The sequence below is a fragment of the Hipposideros armiger genome, unplaced genomic scaffold, assembly GCF_001890085.2.
Source record: "Hipposideros armiger isolate ML-2016 unplaced genomic scaffold, ASM189008v1 scaffold_41, whole genome shotgun sequence".
In the NCBI taxonomy this organism is placed as follows: domain Eukaryota; kingdom Metazoa; phylum Chordata; class Mammalia; order Chiroptera; family Hipposideridae; genus Hipposideros; species Hipposideros armiger.
Window position 1 is genome coordinate 3,604,298 of NW_017731391.1, and position 17,448 is coordinate 3,621,745.

At 42.5% G+C, this 17,448-nt stretch overlaps 1 protein-coding gene across 7 annotated transcripts in view; it reads right to left on the reverse strand.

Moving 5' to 3' along the window:
* SASH1 (SAM and SH3 domain containing 1) overlaps window positions 1-17,448 on the reverse strand; it is a 256,467-nt gene that overhangs the window by 181,933 nt on the left and 57,086 nt on the right. For 2 of the 7 annotated variants that reach the window (XM_019638922.1, XM_019638921.1), the window contains exon 1: window positions 5,697-5,931. The exons of 1 other annotated variant lie outside the window; for it this stretch is intronic. In XM_019638922.1, the coding sequence (XP_019494467.1) occupies window positions 5,697-5,816 (120 nt within the window). In that variant the 5' untranslated portion in view covers window positions 5,817-5,931. Of the gene's footprint in view, window positions 1-5,696; window positions 5,932-5,995; window positions 7,549-17,448 lie in introns of those variants that run through there. 4 more of the 7 variants (XM_019638926.1, XM_019638925.1, XM_019638924.1 and 1 more) reach the window with 3 other exon arrangements.

Genomic DNA, 17,448 nt, shown 5'->3' on the forward strand with positions numbered 1-17,448 from the left:
AGCTCACTCAAGAGTGCGAGCTCTGAGCAACAGGGTTGCCGGTTCGATTCCTGGCCCGAGCTGAGCTGCCACTAAGCTGCCAACAGGTAGCAGGGTGGCTCAGTTAAGAAATAATAAAAGTCTCCTTCCAAATTCATGACCAGCTCATCTACCACAAACGTTACTTTTCTAAAACACAGAAGTGACTGTGTCTCACACGCCAGGTAACAATTCTGCAATGGCTTCTCATTGGAGCCTACAGAATGATTCTAGCTACCTCAGCCCTCAAGACCTAGTCCCACTTCAGTGCCCTGTGCTCTCCCATCTTTATTTATTCCCTTTGGCTCTGCCCAGAAGGCCGTTCCTCCCTTATTTCCTCCTTAATCCTCACTGGAGAAGGCCTCTCAGAGATAGCCTTCTCACTGCCAGGGCCCAAATCAAGTGGCATTTCTAGGAACTGCACTTCCTGTGTACCACCACCGACCCCCACTCCCCTGTGCTCCTGCCACCTGGGGGCCTTCTGCCCACTGCACTGTGGGACTGGGTATTTAGGAGATAGATGGCGGGACTGCTGTTTTTCCTGCAAAACGCTATCTTTCTGGAAGCCAGTGGCATGGGTCACTAGTACTTAGCTCAATAGCTTAAGCAAAAATTCATGGACAGCCAATGTCTTGATATGTGAAAGAATGAACTATAAAATTGCAACTAGGGCCTCTCTTTTTCGTTGCCATGCTGGTGCATGCGGCTGACTCTTCCTCACTATGTCTTATAAGACTTTCAGGGTCGAGCGGTTCCTGGCCAAGAAACAAAAGTAGAATCGGGCCATTCCCCCAATGGATTCAGATGAAAACTGGTCATCAAGTCAGGTACAGCTCCAAGAGGAGACACTGGAGAAGAGCCAAGCTAGATCTATAAGGAATCACACATGAGATGGCACACATATTTACGCTGTATCGGGTTGCTTGGATTTTACCATAGCACTGAAAAGATCGTTACTATCTGAAGAGCTGGGTGTGTTTTACTGGGAAATTATTGGGAAAATGTGCTTTCTCTTATGTTTCTGCACTAGTAGGTTGGTTCAGTAATAAATATGTGAGGCCTTTAAAAAAAAAAGTTACACCTAGGAATTAATTTCCAGGAAATAACACACGATCCAAATCCCAGCTCCCCTGTTTCCTATCTGTGTGATTCAGGGCCAGCACGCGTACCTCTCCAGGGCAACACGGGGAGGATAAGGCTCACTGGTCACCATGCGAGATCAAATACAGGAAGGGCCAGCACAGCACGGTCTCAGTACTGTGGGCACCGCCTCCTCTCTGCCTCCTCCCCTCCCTGTGTGGCCAAACTGGATCATCTCAAGTTGGAGTAAATGATGAAAAACAAGATGTCGATAAGTCAGAAGAGGGAAGGGTTACCAAGTGTTACAAGGTAGAGAATGGCAAATGAGGGCAGAAGGGGGAAGACAGAGCACGGAAGGTCACTTCAGTGCAGCGATCTCTTCAGACAGCCAAAGATGTAGCGACCCCAGCCGGAATTAGGAAAGGCTTAACCGGTGTGGTCCCTACTGGGCTCCCCTGAGCCCTTCCAGTCCTCCTCCCTAAATGAGGGAGATTAGGGCTCACTTCCAAGGTCTCTACCGTTCCTCTGCTACATCACCCAGCAACTTCTCCACTTATAAAAAGCCAGGCTTTGGGTTGGCTAACAGGAACATAAAATGAAGATGAAGTCAGAATATTTGAAACCAGGCTGACTCTCTAGTACCAAGACCTAAAATTAATTAAGTCCTTAGCAGATGGGCTTAGCATAAGACACCACCCAAAGAATGTGTAAATCACGACGTGTTTGCATTTTAAAAGCTCTCTAGGCATCTCACTAACATCTCCCCTTCCCCACACTTTGCCTAAAACTGCAAAGCAAAAGAGGGTCTTTACAACAAACAGCAAAACAAGATAAATCTAGTATTTGGGAACTGAAGCCTGCTACATACTTTTCTGCAGATTGCAAAGAATTCAGTATCTGTATACAATGGATATTCTCTTAAGCATTGCTAGGAAATGGGTGTAAACTGTAGGAACCAGAGGAAATATATGGTTGGGGGAGAAACCTCTAGCAGGATCTTGCAAACAATAGGCACTTAGGAACTCTCTTCCCCTCCCTTCCCAAGAGAGACCTGGCTCAGCTTTAAGAGGGGACCTCAAATTCTGGGGGGAAAACTTAAGAACCATCACAATTTACAAAATGGATAACCAGTGCTGGAAAACTGATCTACCTTAGCAATTCCTACTCTTAAAAACATCTACCCTCCCCCACCAAAAAAAAGGAATATTGTGTCGTCTGCAACATGGAGTCCAGATATAAGTAAAATGCCACAGATTCTAGCTCATCTGGCACATCTCAGCAGAAATCTAAGCATGTCATGCTGAAAGGTGTCAGGCGTTGAAAACTCGGGCAGGCCACATGTTGCAGTTAGAGAACAAAACAGCACACTTCCCAAGAATGCCATGGTTTAATCACTCAGGGTTTACAAACATTTCGCAATTTGCCATTAGCGCCAGGATTTTAGTTTGCATGATGAAACTGCCCAAGTGGTAGCTTCAGCATGAGCACAATTTATTAATGTCTATAAGGCACTCCATTATGGCGGGTACATGAGTCTTTATCGAACTCTATTTTGATGTGGCTCCTGCATTTCAGAAGTACATACTTTTTTTCTTTTTTATTCAATAAAACCATGTTCCCAGCACCCAGGCTCTGGAGATAGAAAATGAGCAAAATACTGACCTTGCTGTCCAGGCATTCACAATCGATACAGTGTTTTGGTAAGTTCATGTCCTCTTAATTCTCTATTTACATATTTACTCATTAGCATTTATTCGCTCAAGCACTGGTCAAACATTTCCATGCCATAAATCATACCATTATTTCTCTCTAAATAAGCATTTTGTTAACAATTATCTAACAGCAACCAGTTGGTGTGGAATGGTGCAGGACCGGATTAATTTAAATGCAAAATGTGTCCTAATAAACTCAAACTGCCATCCGTATTTACTGAAACCTATGCCTCAGGGGCAACAGCCCTCCCAAGGTTAGAACCAACAAAATCCCTGGAGACAGTGCCCAGTGCCTCTCACAGTTCACTCCAAAAAGGGGGAACTGTGCTCATTCACCTAAAGCAGTTTTAACCTAATAGGCCTTGACGTTTGGTTTTCACACCTAGAAGAATCCAATAAAGTAGCAAGTGTGCCTGAAATCTTTTAAGTATGTTTGGATGTGTAACTCCACCACTACCTCTATTCCCCTCCTCAAGTTCCACATTGAAAAAGAATCTTTCAAATAGCATTTTCCTAAAATTCTGGGTGTAATTCTGTTTCTACCAAGTTGATCTTGCATAATTAACTATGGAGTATCATGGTATCAGGCTCCTGACTGGTGGGAGTCAGAGAAGTGGGGTGCAGTCTGATATTGTCACTAACAAGGTATATATGCCATTGGTCAAGTCACTCACTTATATAGGCCGACAGATTGCCAAATCCCTTATTTTAAATACAAAATGAAGGCAATGCTATCTTTTATCTCAGTAAGAACAGAGAAAGGCAACTGCCAGGGTCTTGATATATGCCCCCCAAAAAACAGGATCTTATAAACACTTGGATGACAGCTTTCCAATAGAATAGAGATCCTTCCTTTTTATCCTGGTGACTCTCTGCAGGCATGTAGAAAGAGACATAGCCCATGTCTTCTTCTGAAATTTACTAAGGAACAATCCTGATGCCCAAGTTTACCCCAAAGGAAAATATGACTGTATTAAAAAAATGGGAAAACACTCGTGAACATAATCTATTTGGGACACGTTCTTTCCAGCCTCACATTGAGCTGATTCTGTGAGAAGTACATATTTGCTTTTCTCCTGCAGCTGCCCTTGGAGTCACAGGTCTGAGTTTCTGCAGCCCCACCCCATCTCTTAACGCAGCCAAAGAACACTGCAGTAACTGACCCAACAGTGCTGGAATCTGCCTGGGGGACGACAGCAAATGTTCAGAAAGTGGCACCTGCCAAGCCGCCCCTCCAAACAACCCTGAGCCCACACTTTCATTTAAGGGAGTCCCTCCAACTCTCCCCTCCCCAGCCTATGCCCTAGTGAGGGATGCAATGCAATGTTATCAAACCCATTTTCTCACTCATTTACAGAGTGAGATCTAAGCAAGAAATAGAGACGCTTCCTGCCTGATAAACTTAGAAAACAATCTACCACAACTTTAAAATGTCCTTTGGGTTTTCTGGAATTTCACTGGAGGGCAGTATTCATTAGTAATGTTCAGAAAATGCAAAGACAGAAGGTTTTACATGGAAAAATAAATACATTTTTTAAATGTTGGAGAGTGAGGAGACAGAACTCTTTGACCAACCTTCCCTGGTTTTCTGTACAATGGTTATCATAAATACCAATGGACACCTGAAAATGGCAAAACTGGGACTTCAGCGAGCAAAAGTGAGATACTAGACTATTTGCAGGGGGAAAAAATAGAAAGAGCTATCCCTTATTGAGCACCTACTACATGCCAGGCAGTATGCTGAGTACTACATATATACCAGCATAGCTAAATGTCAGAAAACCTAAGAAGCAAAGCTCTTCTGCCTCACTTTTCAAGTGATAAAACTGCAGATCAGAGAGGTTAAAAAGATTGGCCAAGGTCATGTAGTCCGTCAATGGGAGAGCTGGGATTTGCCCCAGGCTAAATCACTCTAAAGGCCAAGAGCTTCAACACTCAAAAAACAGTGCACTGTTCATCATGCCCAGAGAGGAGGTTCTTTCTAAAAACTACCCCTTCTATTTGAAAAATAAAAGATCCAAAGTAAACCTAGAGCCTTTTCCAATAATCTACACAACTACCAATCCCAAATCTCTAAACTAAAATTTACATTTTACGTGTGGATTACCATGTCTGACTGTTAATTACCCCCCCACAGCTGATCCCAGGCTACCTGCCCACCAACTGCTCTACTAAAGCAAATCTACTAATAGCCCCAGGCAGCGAACCCTGTGCAAGTTCAAGCTTCATCCAACGTGCAGAACTATTTTTCAGAAATTATGCCAAACCCATGGGCGGTATGAAAACATTACTGGACATTTCAAAATACATGACAACACAGATTTAGCAAAGTCAGTCCCATTGTTTTTAGTCCCAAACATATAACAACAAACACCCTGTAATTCTACAAGTTGAAAACTGCAAGCAGACGACTCAGTAAACTTTTTGGTGGTTCTGAGGAAGATGTGGTTGTTTTTCTCTCATGGTCAGGCAACAAATGGTGAGGAGGTAAACATCAGTTAACCCAGCCTCCTCCCAACTCCAACTGTGAAAGAACACCAGTCAAATACTATTTATTTACATTTACTCTTTGAAGGACTCTTTCCAGCCTGTTCCAACTTCTCAGCAGGTGTCCCAGATTAAACTGTTGACTATCACCCGATGGTTAAAAAAATAATAATAAATCTTTGATGTGATCTGTGGCTGGTTATTTTTTAATTAGGGATTGAAATCCTATACCGTGTGTATGTAACCCCCTAAGAACTGGAGCCCGAGAAGAACGACTCCGAGGAGCGGGCGTGCCAAGTCGGCGCGCGCGAGGGGAGCCCCTGGGCCGCCGAGGGGCTGCCCTGCCCCGCGGGCCCGCGACCGTCCCTTCCCGCGCCTCGCTCGCTCCAGGTAACTCACCAGGATGCCCATCACATCGGTCCAGAGCCGGGAGAACGCCTCCGACATGCCGGCGCCCGTCTCGGGCTCCGGCGCGGGCTGGGGCTCTGGTCCCGGGCCGGCTGCTCCCGCGTCCTCCATGGCCGCGTCCCGCACGCTGGCCCGCGCGTCCCGGTCCCTGGGGCACCTTCGCCCCGCACCAGCGCACGGCCGGCCCCCAGCGCCGGGTCCCCGCCCGCCGCGTCACGGAGCCGCGCCCCCGCGCCGCATCCCCCAGCCGCCCCGGCGACCCCACGGGGGCCCCTCGCAGGCGCCCGCACCTCGGCTCTAGGTGGCAGCGGGCGGCGCGACTGACAACTTCAGAAACTTTCCCACCCGGGCTCCGCACCGCCACAGGGCAGCCGAAGGCAAAGTTCGCACCACTGAGGGTGACGGCGGGGATTTCTGGCGGCTGAGACGCAATTAAACCCGCTGCAAAGGCGTTTCTTCCTGTGACGGGGACCGACTCAGGAAGGCACGCGACTCACTCCTGCCAGCACGGCCGAGCAGGGCCCCGCGGGGGCGAGCGCAGGGCCTCTGGAGCCGGGAAGGCATTCCCCGGGACCCCTCTCTTCAAAATGAGCTCTTCCAGCTCCACATGACTCTCTCCCCTCGAAGCTACAGAAAGCGTTTAAGCAACAAAAGGTGCTCTGATGTCGGGCTCTTTGCATGGAAATGAGCCACAGACAGGAGAACAAATCGCCTGTTGAAAGAGCAGCGGCGCTGCAGGCTCCCGCCAGCACAAGTTTCCAATCACGCTCTTCACCGAAACATTTTGATCACAGAAACCCGGAGAAGTTCATCTTTAAGCTACTCCCGGCCGAAAGAGTTCACAAGGAGTGTCGTTACAAATCCACACACCTCGCCCCTCGGGGAGTCAAGCGATCTAAGGAATTACAACTCGGCCTCTGTCAGCCAAGACCTGGGTTGGAAAACAAGTGTGAAATCTTGGGCACGAGCCATTGTTTGTATCGTTTCCATTAAGAGTGGGGACATTTTGGTTCCTGGGCGCCCGCTCTGCTAGGGGTTACAAGTAATTAAGGGAAGTGCACTTCGGGTTTTAGTGGTTCCTTTACAGCAAGGGCATAGGGAAGGATTGTTCTCAAAACTAAATGTGATGGCTGTAGCCATTTAGCCAATCCACACTTGGGGCCCTGTGTGTGTTTTTCCAAGGACAAGATCCATGACAGATTTATTTTATGAGGGAAATAGCCCTGTAGTGGTATTTCCCCTTTTGTGATTCTTTGAAAACCACTCAGAGCATTTTCCCTGGAAGATGACAATACATGTGACATTGATTTGGTGATTGATCACTGTGAAACAGTTTAGAAACCGGCCCTTATATTAAAGAGCTGAGGGGTGGAAAAAAGCAGGTGAGGTGCCCCAGGGAGAGCCTTGCTTGTTTTAGAGGGCTCTCCTGACCATTCTTCTGAGCTCAACATAAAAGGGGATAAGACGATGTCCTTGAAATCCCCTTAATAAAGCATGAATTACTGGGATAACTATCAATGCAAATGGAAGAATAACCCTCACAGAAAAGTTCAAAATGTGAAAACTTGTTAAAAAGTAATTAAATGTATTAAGCATAATCCTCGATGACACTATTTTTGAAATGAAAAAGTTTTCCCTTGATAATAAGGAGGTATTGTGTTGAGGTAGAAAGAACACAGGACACTAAATTAGCATGACCAGCATGACCTGGTGCTCTCTTATGATGATGCCAGAGTTAGGCCAGATGCATGCTCTAAGATGCTCGGAAGACAAGTAAGTTCAGTTAAGGCAGTGGTACGCTTATTATTATTATTATTATTATTATTATTATTATTACATCTATAAAGACATGAAAATAAGTACTTGATGGGAAAAGGTAAAATAAACTTTTAGAGTTGATTTTACTGGTATATTTAAGAATTTTTTTTAAGATTTTTTTTATTTTTTATTGGGAGATGNTTCTCTGACCTAGTATTTAGATTCCCAGGAATTTATCCTAGTAAATTGTTGGGAAGAAATAAAGAGCTCTGTGCTCAGAGGCTTATTATTGCATTTGTTATAATATGGAAAATTTGGAAAGATGCTTCTTATTCCACAAGAGAAACACGTTCGAATAAATGATACTGATAAAATAATATCTACTGATTAAAATGGTAATATAAAGAACATGTAACAGCATAAGAAAATATCCTCTGCATGAGAAACTTAACTCTGAGAAATTAGAAGTGCATACGCACATCGACAGGATAACTTGCAAACATGCTATGCCAGTGCTTGCAATATAGTAGGAGCTCAGTAAGTATTTTTTGAACAAAGAAATGAATGGAAAATAAAAACTGGTGATGCATTAGGATGGTGGGATTTGAATCCAATTATCATTGAACAATTTTCTATGCTATTACCCTGTTGTTTAATGATAAACACAATTAATGTTAATAGCTAACATTGATTATGTATAGACACTATCCTATATATTATATATTTTGTAATGCTACCTATTCATCATCTTCAAAAACATGCCTGCTATATTTTCATCTCCAGATTCAAGCCTTCATGGAGCCAAATTTAATGCCAGCCAGACACAGGAGTGCTCTAAGAGTCTGATGGATGGGTGGATGAATGAATGAATGAATGAATGAATGCGTCAATGAATGAGAGTTGTAGAGACTGAAGCCCTTGCTACTAGTGCCTTAGACCACAAGGTCTCTGGTGTGAGGCATGGGCAGGAATTCTCAGAACTCACTCACAGACCTATATTCTCTATGTAAATAGTTACAAGAATTGGAAGGACTGAGTTCCTGAAGCTGAAAGACAAAGAAAGCGTTCTTCTCAAAACCCCTTCTCAGAAAGCATAACCTTTTACATTACTTATGATAATTCTTGAATGCCTCATTGTTAAGCCGTGGAATGTGCTGTGAAATGTTTACGTATTGCAGCATTTCCAAAAAGGAACAGGAATGCACTATGGCAAATTTTTAAGATAATGGAACCTGAAGGGGTCCAGCGTCCAATAAAAGCAAGCAGGAGCTGTTGGGAGTCACATTTTAAACAGGTTTTCTCAATATTTCCTCAAACCTCCTTCCTAATAACAAATATGCAGGATCTTTTGATCTACCCATAGTGTTGAACTTTCCTGGTTTTGCAGGTTTGATCATCAACATGGTGTCACAGATTAACAAGAGCTCTTTATTGGACCAAATTTTATCGTTGGCTTATGCATGCCCAGGTTCCTTGGAGACCATTGGAATTACTCGTCTGCATCCAAGAGAAGTATTTAGTCTTTGGTTAGCAACACAAACAATTTTGCTCTTGATTTTTTTGGATACAGAGTCTACCTTCATTACTATTCATCTCAAGCTTTCCACTAAGATATACTATTTCTGAAGTTGTGCTATGCCGTTAACTATCCCTTCCCTTTCCAGCTGATTCAGAAGGAAGTTCTGTCAGCCAGAAGCCATGTCTGATCACGATTATACTCGAGGCACAAATGGCAGTATTTTTGAGCGCAGCCCTCTTGGGGATTCTACGTCAGTGGCTAACATGACATAAACAGCCTCACTTTGCTCTTACGCATACATATACTCAAAATACACACCTCTGCCCATAATTCTATAATTCCCGTCTATACCAGAGCTTGGGCACCTCGGAAAAGCAATAATAAATTGGACCTAAATCAGTCCAGCATATGGTGGCTGGTTTCTCCTAGAAATATTTATAACTCATAAAGGAACGCCCACAAAACAGTTCATGAACCAGTGGTGCCAAATGTCACTCACTCTCTTGCTCTATAAAATAAGTTTCAGTGCCTACAAGAGGAAAAATTGAGCGTCCAAATGCACAGCGCCCAGGGTTTCCTGAGAGCTGTCTTCTAATCATGGAGGCATGATGGGCATGCCAATGAATCTGGGCACCCAGCCTGGAAGTGGGCCGTGTGCCGCTTGATGCTAATAACAGCATGACATATATCTATGCCCTGTACCCACTTACTTTGTCCCTGGCTGGAATACATGAACTTTTTTTATTGGTGCTATTATCATCATATCCTGTCTAGACTGAAAACAGCTACAGAGCAGCTTCCTTCATAGTCAGTCAATAGAAAATAAAGAGGCTCTGCCCCGCAGTGCCTCCGCCTGGGCCTCTGGTGGGTTTCCACTCAGCCTCGCCCATCTAAAAACAGGAGAAGCAGAGGGAAAACCTCTGTGGAAGCTGCTGACAACTGGAAAAGCCTAGATAAGAGTAAAGCTTGACGTTCAATAGTAAACATGGTTATCTGACTCCAATAATATTGTATTTGAAGTAAATAACTTGGGAAAATAAGGAACGTTTAAAATCAGGCGAGGCAGAAGTCATGTTAGGACTGTTTTGATTCTGGTTTGAAAACACTGGTGTGCCAGGAAATCACTGAACAAAAGGACTACTGTGTCCACAGAGCTGTGAGGGGGAAGAATCTACTATGTGCAGAGCAAGGGTTGGGGAAGGCAGACATGTCCAGGGGTGTGGCAGCTATTCATATTTCTGAGACTTTGACAGGCCAAGATGTTCAACCAAGGTAAGAACATCCTTTAAACTTAAAATATAGCTCGAATGTATGTAACACTGATCAATCAGTGGGGTGACTTGCATCAGAAAAAGAAGCCAAAACTGTCCACTTAAGGATTCATCAAAGCATGAAGGTTGTTGTTGAGCACATGGACCTGGGCTTCAGACGTACCAAGTTCAACTTTCAGCAAATATTCTCTAAGCCTCACTTTCTTTAATTACAACATGGGGTTAATGATCATGTCTATGATGTAGTGTTGATGAGAGGAATATATGAGATAGTTTGCAAAGAACTTGACCCTCAGAGTGGCACATAATAAATGATCAATAAAAATATATTAGCTACTTTGATTATTATATTGTAGAAAAGCACTTAATACAATATCTACCTGGCATAAAGGGAGCGCTGAATAAATGATAATAGTGGTTATTAAGATTTTCATTTCAATTCTGTTGAATACTAATGATAAATAGAAACCCATCTAATCCCTTGAATGTTTGCAGATCATTAACTGCTTTTTAAAAAATTATACATACTCATTAGTAGATGTGGGGCTTAAAAGAGAATAAGGTATTCTATATCCAACCACTCCTTCTTGTTCCCCCTCTTGAGCTAAGGATGCAGTAATGATGTTGGGTGGACAAGAGAGAAGGAAAACAGAAGAGAATCAAATTCCAAAATTTGTTTGAGGGCCTAAAATGAAAACGTATGCCATTGATTAGAGGGAAATGACCATGAATGTCTTAGAAATAACCCCTAACGCCAGCACAAAATAACACACTCAGCAGGCCCTGTAAAGTCCTCATTACCATACAAATTGTTTTCAAGTCTGATCTAATAGGATATGATTAATAATTGGGATTTGTTTTCTTCCAAGAAGCTGCACGACTGATGGGAATCCCATACCGTTTAAAAGACACTTCCTAAACCAATCAAGAAAGCGTTTTCTGCCTTGTATCGTAGAAAGAAAAGTCTTCTAATTAGTGTGCAGGGTCCTCAAGGATGCTGAGGGAGGAAGTGTGTGGTTGTAGTCTTGGCATTGCATGTGTTCACTACAGGAAGTGGGGCTGCATCGACTCACCAGATGGCTTCTAAAATGAGAACTGCAAAAATTATGGCTGTCCAGGGACAGGTCTTCCAAGTCCATGTTGTGTGTGCTCTGATTAGAATACCTGGTAAGCACCACGGACCTCTTTGGCTCCTTTGTAGCCCCTCCCACTTCCTCTCTGGACCATTTCTGGTATAAATTTAATACAACCTGAATTGCTTATGAAAATCTAGGGAGGAAAACACAGCTTATGCTCAAGGTAATTTTCAGGGGAACAAGGTTGCCTTTTTCACGTTGTCCAAAATTCAGAACTGTGCAAAGAGGAGGAAAGGGTTGGCACATTAAGGGAAATAAAACCAGAGAAATAAGGCCTTTGATGAAGAGGTAACAACAGGGTGCTCTAACCAGATGACACAAATTCAGCTCTCACTTCTCAGTCAGAAGGAACAGGTAGCATTGTCTGATTCCATTGCCCACCCTACACCAGGCATGCAGCCGCGCATGTGCAGCCCCCAAGGCCCCGGTCAATTAGAAACATTAAAATGACATCCCATCTGTTCTACAAATGTCAGTGAGCTCATGCCACCTGTTGAGGAGTTGTGGGGACAGTAGAAGGGCAAAGAGTCTTGACACAGGTTTGTGTGCTTATACAAAGAGTCACTTCACTCAATTCTCACCCTCTACTGCCAATCTCAAGTTCCCTTCTTCACCAGAAATCTTTTGAATGGTTTTGTAGTGGTATTTTGCACCCAGAAGAATGTTAGTTGTGTTAAATACCATGTCCCAAGAGGCACAGGGCATTGAAAAATATGCATTATGCCTCAAATAGTAAAAACATTAATAGCTTGAAGTTATTTTTGAACCATTCTCCTGATGTATTCACAAATAAACATGAAGAAAAGCTGCAGCCAAGGGTTTTAAATTTGAGCTGAAAATGAATTTTTCTCAAGGTGAATCTAAGATACTAGAAAGGGTATAGAGGAGAATATAAAGCCTTTTCCCAAAGATCTGGACATTAAGATAGTACGTCAGAATCAGGATGTCATGTCCGCTTACGTGAGCTTCCATCCATCTTCCCAGCCTCTGCTAATGTATTGGGTTGTCGGGAAAGTCATGACGCATTTTTGCAGTGAAAAACATAGAAAAAATACGTCATGACTTTTCCAACAACACAAAAGTTTCTCTTTCTGCAATATGTAAGTAAGTCCAAGTTTGAGGTCTGGTGCAATGGGTGTCACCTTTATCTGCTACTAATTCCCAAAGGTAGTTCTTTTTGTGTGTGTGTGTGGTTGGGGGGAGCAAGTGTGTGTTTTTTTTTCTGGTTATCATTTGGAGTGTCTCTGTCTCCTCAATCACTCCACACCTCACTGGATCTCTGTCTGATGACACTTCTGTTTTTCCAGACCTGATCAGATGCCACCTTCCCTGAGAAGGTTTTGTGACAATAAATACCACCCTCTCCCTGAGTAAGGGCCTCCTCCTCCCCTGCCATGTTCCTAGCACTTCTCACACTGCATGGTAATTGTTCATTTGCCTCCTGGTCTCTTTTATTAGACTGAGAGCTGCCTGAGGGCAGGGACTCCATGTCTTTTCCCCTTGTTATTCCTAGTGCCTAGCACAGGAATAGAGNGATTCAAAACATTTTCCTTTCATGGTTATTTTGACTTTGGGGAAGAGCCAGAAGTCACATAGTGCCAGATTTGGTGAATAAAGTGGATGAGAACACACCCTAATGTTTCAATTTGGCAGAAATTGCCCTCCCAGAAGTGATGTGTATCACAGAGCATTGTCATGATGAAGGAAGTAAAGACACTCACGAAAGAGGACGTCCAGAACTGCTTCAGAAAGTGGCAAGAACGATGGGATAAGTGTGTTCGAAGCAAGAGGGAGTATTCTGAGGGGGATGAATGGCAACATGTATTTTACTGTAATAATTTTTTAAATTTAAATATTCACTGTATCTTTTGTTCACATCTCGTGTGTGTGTTTGTGTGTGTGTGTGTGTATCCATATACACACTTAAATACATACATACAGACAGACACTTAGGTTATTTTCATGTCTTGGCTATTGTGAATAATACTTCAATGAACATGGTAGTGCAGATATCTCTTTGAGATCCTGCTTTCATTAGACATATACCCAAAAGTGGCATGGCTGGATCATATGGTAGTTCTATTTTCAAGTTTTTGAGGAATCTCTATACTGTTTTCCATAATGCCTGTACCAATTTACATTCCTACCAACAGTGCTCAAGACTTCCCTTTTCTTGGATTTCTTTGTTTTTAAAAGAGCCACAGATGTTTATAATGGATAGTAAGGAATAAAATCCATTGATGTAAGTGAGAATGGAAAACTGGGAAAGGCAGGACTTGAGAAACACGAGCATTCAAGAGAAAAACATAGGGAAATGACACAATGTCTGAGTGAGAAGGGTCCCGAGGTAGGAGACTCTTGATGGCATGATGTCAACTAAGGGAAGAATTACAGAAGAAGGGATTTAGCAGTAGCCAACATTATGGAAAAGTCAGCAGAGGTATCAGCTGAATACTCATTTTGGGGGTCACTGGTAATGTTGCTGAGCCAGTGCAATTTCAGTGGTGGGAGAAGGAATAGAAGCTAAGTTGCAGGGGAGTGAGGAATGATGGGAGAGAAATGAATGTAAAAGATAACGGTCAGAGGGGAATCATAAGATTTCAAGGTGGGTTTTTAAAGATGTGAAAGATTTCAGAAAATTAATTAGTTAAGCAGAAAAGAACTACTAGAGAGGGAGAGATTGAAACTTTAAGAGAGGGCACTACTAGAATAAGATCCCAGGAGAGATGATGATAATAATTTACATATTTGAAAAATTATTGTTGCAGGGCCTCTTTTATCTAGAGGCCAAAAAGACTACCCTTTCCCTGTTAAATTTTTCCTACCTAATAATATAACAAAATGGATTATATTTAAGCACTCTAACTAAGAATTACATTCTAGTCACACACCCAGACCATCTTCAATGGATTTTAGAGTTTTCACAGAATCTTTATTCATACACGTCAGATATTTCGGTTCAATAAATATTTACTAAGTGTCTATTCTGTACTAAGCAGTGAGAATATGAAAATAAGTCAGAGATCCAGATCTTAATGAGCCTAGTCTAGTGACATAAACAAATATTCTCAACCCAGCGTGATAAAAGAATGCACAGGTCTTTTATGAAGAGACAGAGAGGCTGCACAGTCATTGCAGCCCAGACGCATCATGGGAGACTTCCTGTAAGAGGTTTTGTATGAGCTAATAAGTCTTGAAGGAAGAGTCGAAATTTGCCAGCCACCCGGGGGCTAAGCTGGTTGCAGGCTATGAGAGCAACAGGAGCAAAGGCACGAAGACACAAAATAATACTATGTGTTGGAGGAACTTAAAGCTCTCTGTCTTATGAAATGCTACAAAAGGAGTGGCTGGACCCAAAGCTCAAGGTAGGTGGGCGGTCAGTCACCCTGCACCTTGTGTGCTGTCAGCTAAGGAGGTTCGTCTTCATGCTCTGGGACAGCTCATCCATTGTATTTTGATGCTTCTGAATTTCCTTTATAAGATGGTAACTGTCATTTACTTTTGAAGCGCACCACATACCGCTGACAGTCCCTGGGCTGAGTAGGTAATTCCACAGCTTGCAGTAACAGAGTACCCATGAACAGCCATGGGCTCATTAGGGAGGGAATAAAATTTGGAACACTTGACTAATGTGAAGACCATACCTCCACAAAGGCCATGCTGATTTTTTTCTTTCCAATATTAGTATGTATGCACCCCCTAGATATTTTCTAGCAGCACTACCAATCAACTTTATGCAGATCTTATCCCAGGTCTCCCCACCAACTCTGGGATCTGGAGTAATTCACAATCTCCCTGGCTCTTGAGGTCATGGACCCTAAAATGAAGAGGGTAAGAAGAGACAGTTGAGGTCTCTTCCATTTGTAACATTCTGTAATGCTAAAAGTGGGTGTTTAGGTATAGGAATTGGCTTAGAGAATAAGGAATAAGGAAGTAAGAAGGTGCTACAAGTCTAGAGAGCGAGAGATTGCCTTTCCCACATTAGTGGAAGCTACTTATGCAATGGATAGGGTAAGCAATCTGGAAGATAAACCATATACGAAATGGCTTATGCACTCATTATTTATTTTTATTTTTTATTGGGGTACAGTGTGTTTTTCCAGGACCCATAAGCTCCAAGTCAAGTAGTTGTTTCAATCTAGTTGTGGAGGGCACATCTCAGTGATCCACATGGGATCGAACTGGCAACCTTGGTATTATGAGCACTGCACTCTGACCAACTGAGCTAACCGGCCGCCCCAGTGTGCAGGCATTCTTGATGAGACTAGAGTGTTCCTCAATTCTCCAACTAGAAATCAAGCAGTATCTTCACAGAGGTGGCAATGGGATATGACTGAGGTTAAAGACAAGTATAATTGAAATTTAGCAGGATGCATCAAAATCCATAAAAATGTTCATATTCTCTGACCTAGTATTTAGATTCCCAGGAATTTATCCTAGTAAATTGTTGGGAAGAAATAAAGAGCTCTGTGCTCAGAGGCTTATTATTGCATTTGTTATAATATGGAAAATTTGGAAAGATGCTTCTTATTCCACAAGAGAAACACGTTCGAATAAATGATACTGATAAAATAATATCTACTGATTAAAATGGTAATATAAAGAACATGTAACAGCATAAGAAAATATCCTCTGCATGAGAAACTTAACTCTGAGAAATTAGAAGTGCATACGCACATCGACAGGATAACTTGCAAACATGCTATGCCAGTGCTTGCAATATAGTAGGAGCTCAGTAAGTATTTTTTGAACAAAGAAATGAATGGAAAATAAAAACTGGTGATGCATTAGGATGGTGGGATTTGAATCCAATTATCATTGAACAATTTTCTATGCTATTACCCTGTTGTTTAATGATAAACACAATTAATGTTAATAGCTAACATTGATTATGTATAGACACTATCCTATATATTATATATTTTGTAATGCTACCTATTCATCATCTTCAAAAACATGCCTGCTATATTTTCATCTCCAGATTCAAGCCTTCATGGAGCCAAATTTAATGCCAGCCAGACACAGGAGTGCTCTAAGAGTCTGATGGATGGGTGGATGAATGAATGAATGAATGAATGAATGCGTCAATGAATGAGAGTTGTAGAGACTGAAGCCCTTGCTACTAGTGCCTTAGACCACAAGGTCTCTGGTGTGAGGCATGGGCAGGAATTCTCAGAACTCACTCACAGACCTATATTCTCTATGTAAATAGTTACAAGAATTGGAAGGACTGAGTTCCTGAAGCTGAAAGACAAAGAAAGCGTTCTTCTCAAAACCCCTTCTCAGAAAGCATAACCTTTTACATTACTTATGATAATTCTTGAATGCCTCATTGTTAAGCCGTGGAATGTGCTGTGAAATGTTTACGTATTGCAGCATTTCCAAAAAGGAACAGGAATGCACTATGGCAAATTTTTAAGATAATGGAACCTGAAGGGGTCCAGCGTCCAATAAAAGCAAGCAGGAGCTGTTGGGAGTCACATTTTAAACAGGTTTTCTCAATATTTCCTCAAACCTCCTTCCTAATAACAAATATGCAGGATCTTTTGATCTACCCATAGTGTTGAACTTTCCTGGTTTTGCAGGTTTGATCATCAACATGGTGTCACAGATTAACAAGAGCTCTTTATTGGACCAAATTTTATCGTTGGCTTATGCATGCCCAGGTTCCTTGGAGACCATTGGAATTACTCGTCTGCATCCAAGAGAAGTATTTAGTCTTTGGTTAGCAACACAAACAATTTTGCTCTTGATTTTTTTGGATACAGAGTCTACCTTCATTACTATTCATCTCAAGCTTTCCACTAAGATATACTATTTCTGAAGTTGTGCTATGCCGTTAACTATCCCTTCCCTTTCCAGCTGATTCAGAAGGAAGTTCTGTCAGCCAGAGGCCATGTCTGATCACGATTATACTCGAGGCACAAATGGCAGTATTTTTGAGCACAGCCCTCTTGGGGATTCTACGTCAGTGGCTAACATGACATAAACAGCCTCACTTTGCTCTTACGCATACATATACTCAAAATACACACCTCTGCCCATAATGCTATAATTCC